Genomic DNA, 254 nt, shown 5'->3' with positions numbered 1-254 from the left:
AGCGGTTCCCTCGGGACAGGCCCGCGATCCCCGGCCTCGCGTAGCGGCGCTTACCGGCCTCCCTGCTGCGCCGGGGGATGGTGGTGCTGCTGCTGCTGGAGGAGGTGCTGGAGCTGCAGCAGCTGCTGCTGGAACTGCTGCTGGTTGAACATGGCTGGGGAGCTCCGAACGGGGCGAGCCTGACACGAAAGGCGGCGGTGAGAGGGAGGCGGCGGCGCGGCTCAGCCCAGCGGCCATGGAGCGGGGGAGCCGCC

At 72.4% G+C, this 254-nt stretch overlaps 1 protein-coding gene across 4 annotated transcripts in view; it reads right to left on the bottom strand.

The window, feature by feature from the left end:
- CIZ1 (CDKN1A interacting zinc finger protein 1) overlaps positions 1-248 on the bottom strand; it is a 23160-nt gene extending 22912 nt beyond the window's left edge. For all 4 annotated transcript variants that reach the window (XM_010720845.2, XM_010720844.2, XM_031556184.1 and 1 more), the window contains exon 1: positions 55-248. In XM_010720845.2, the coding sequence (XP_010719147.1) occupies positions 55-152 (98 nt within the window). In that variant the 5' untranslated portion in view covers positions 153-248. The remainder of the gene's footprint in view (positions 1-54) is intronic.
- Positions 249-254: the final 6 nt, after the last annotated feature.

This window comes from Meleagris gallopavo, chromosome 19 (assembly GCF_000146605.3).
Source record: "Meleagris gallopavo isolate NT-WF06-2002-E0010 breed Aviagen turkey brand Nicholas breeding stock chromosome 19, Turkey_5.1, whole genome shotgun sequence".
Classification (NCBI taxonomy): domain Eukaryota; kingdom Metazoa; phylum Chordata; class Aves; order Galliformes; family Phasianidae; genus Meleagris; species Meleagris gallopavo.
Note: the sequence above shows the minus strand (reverse complement) of the source record. Positions and strands in the feature narration are given on the sequence as shown.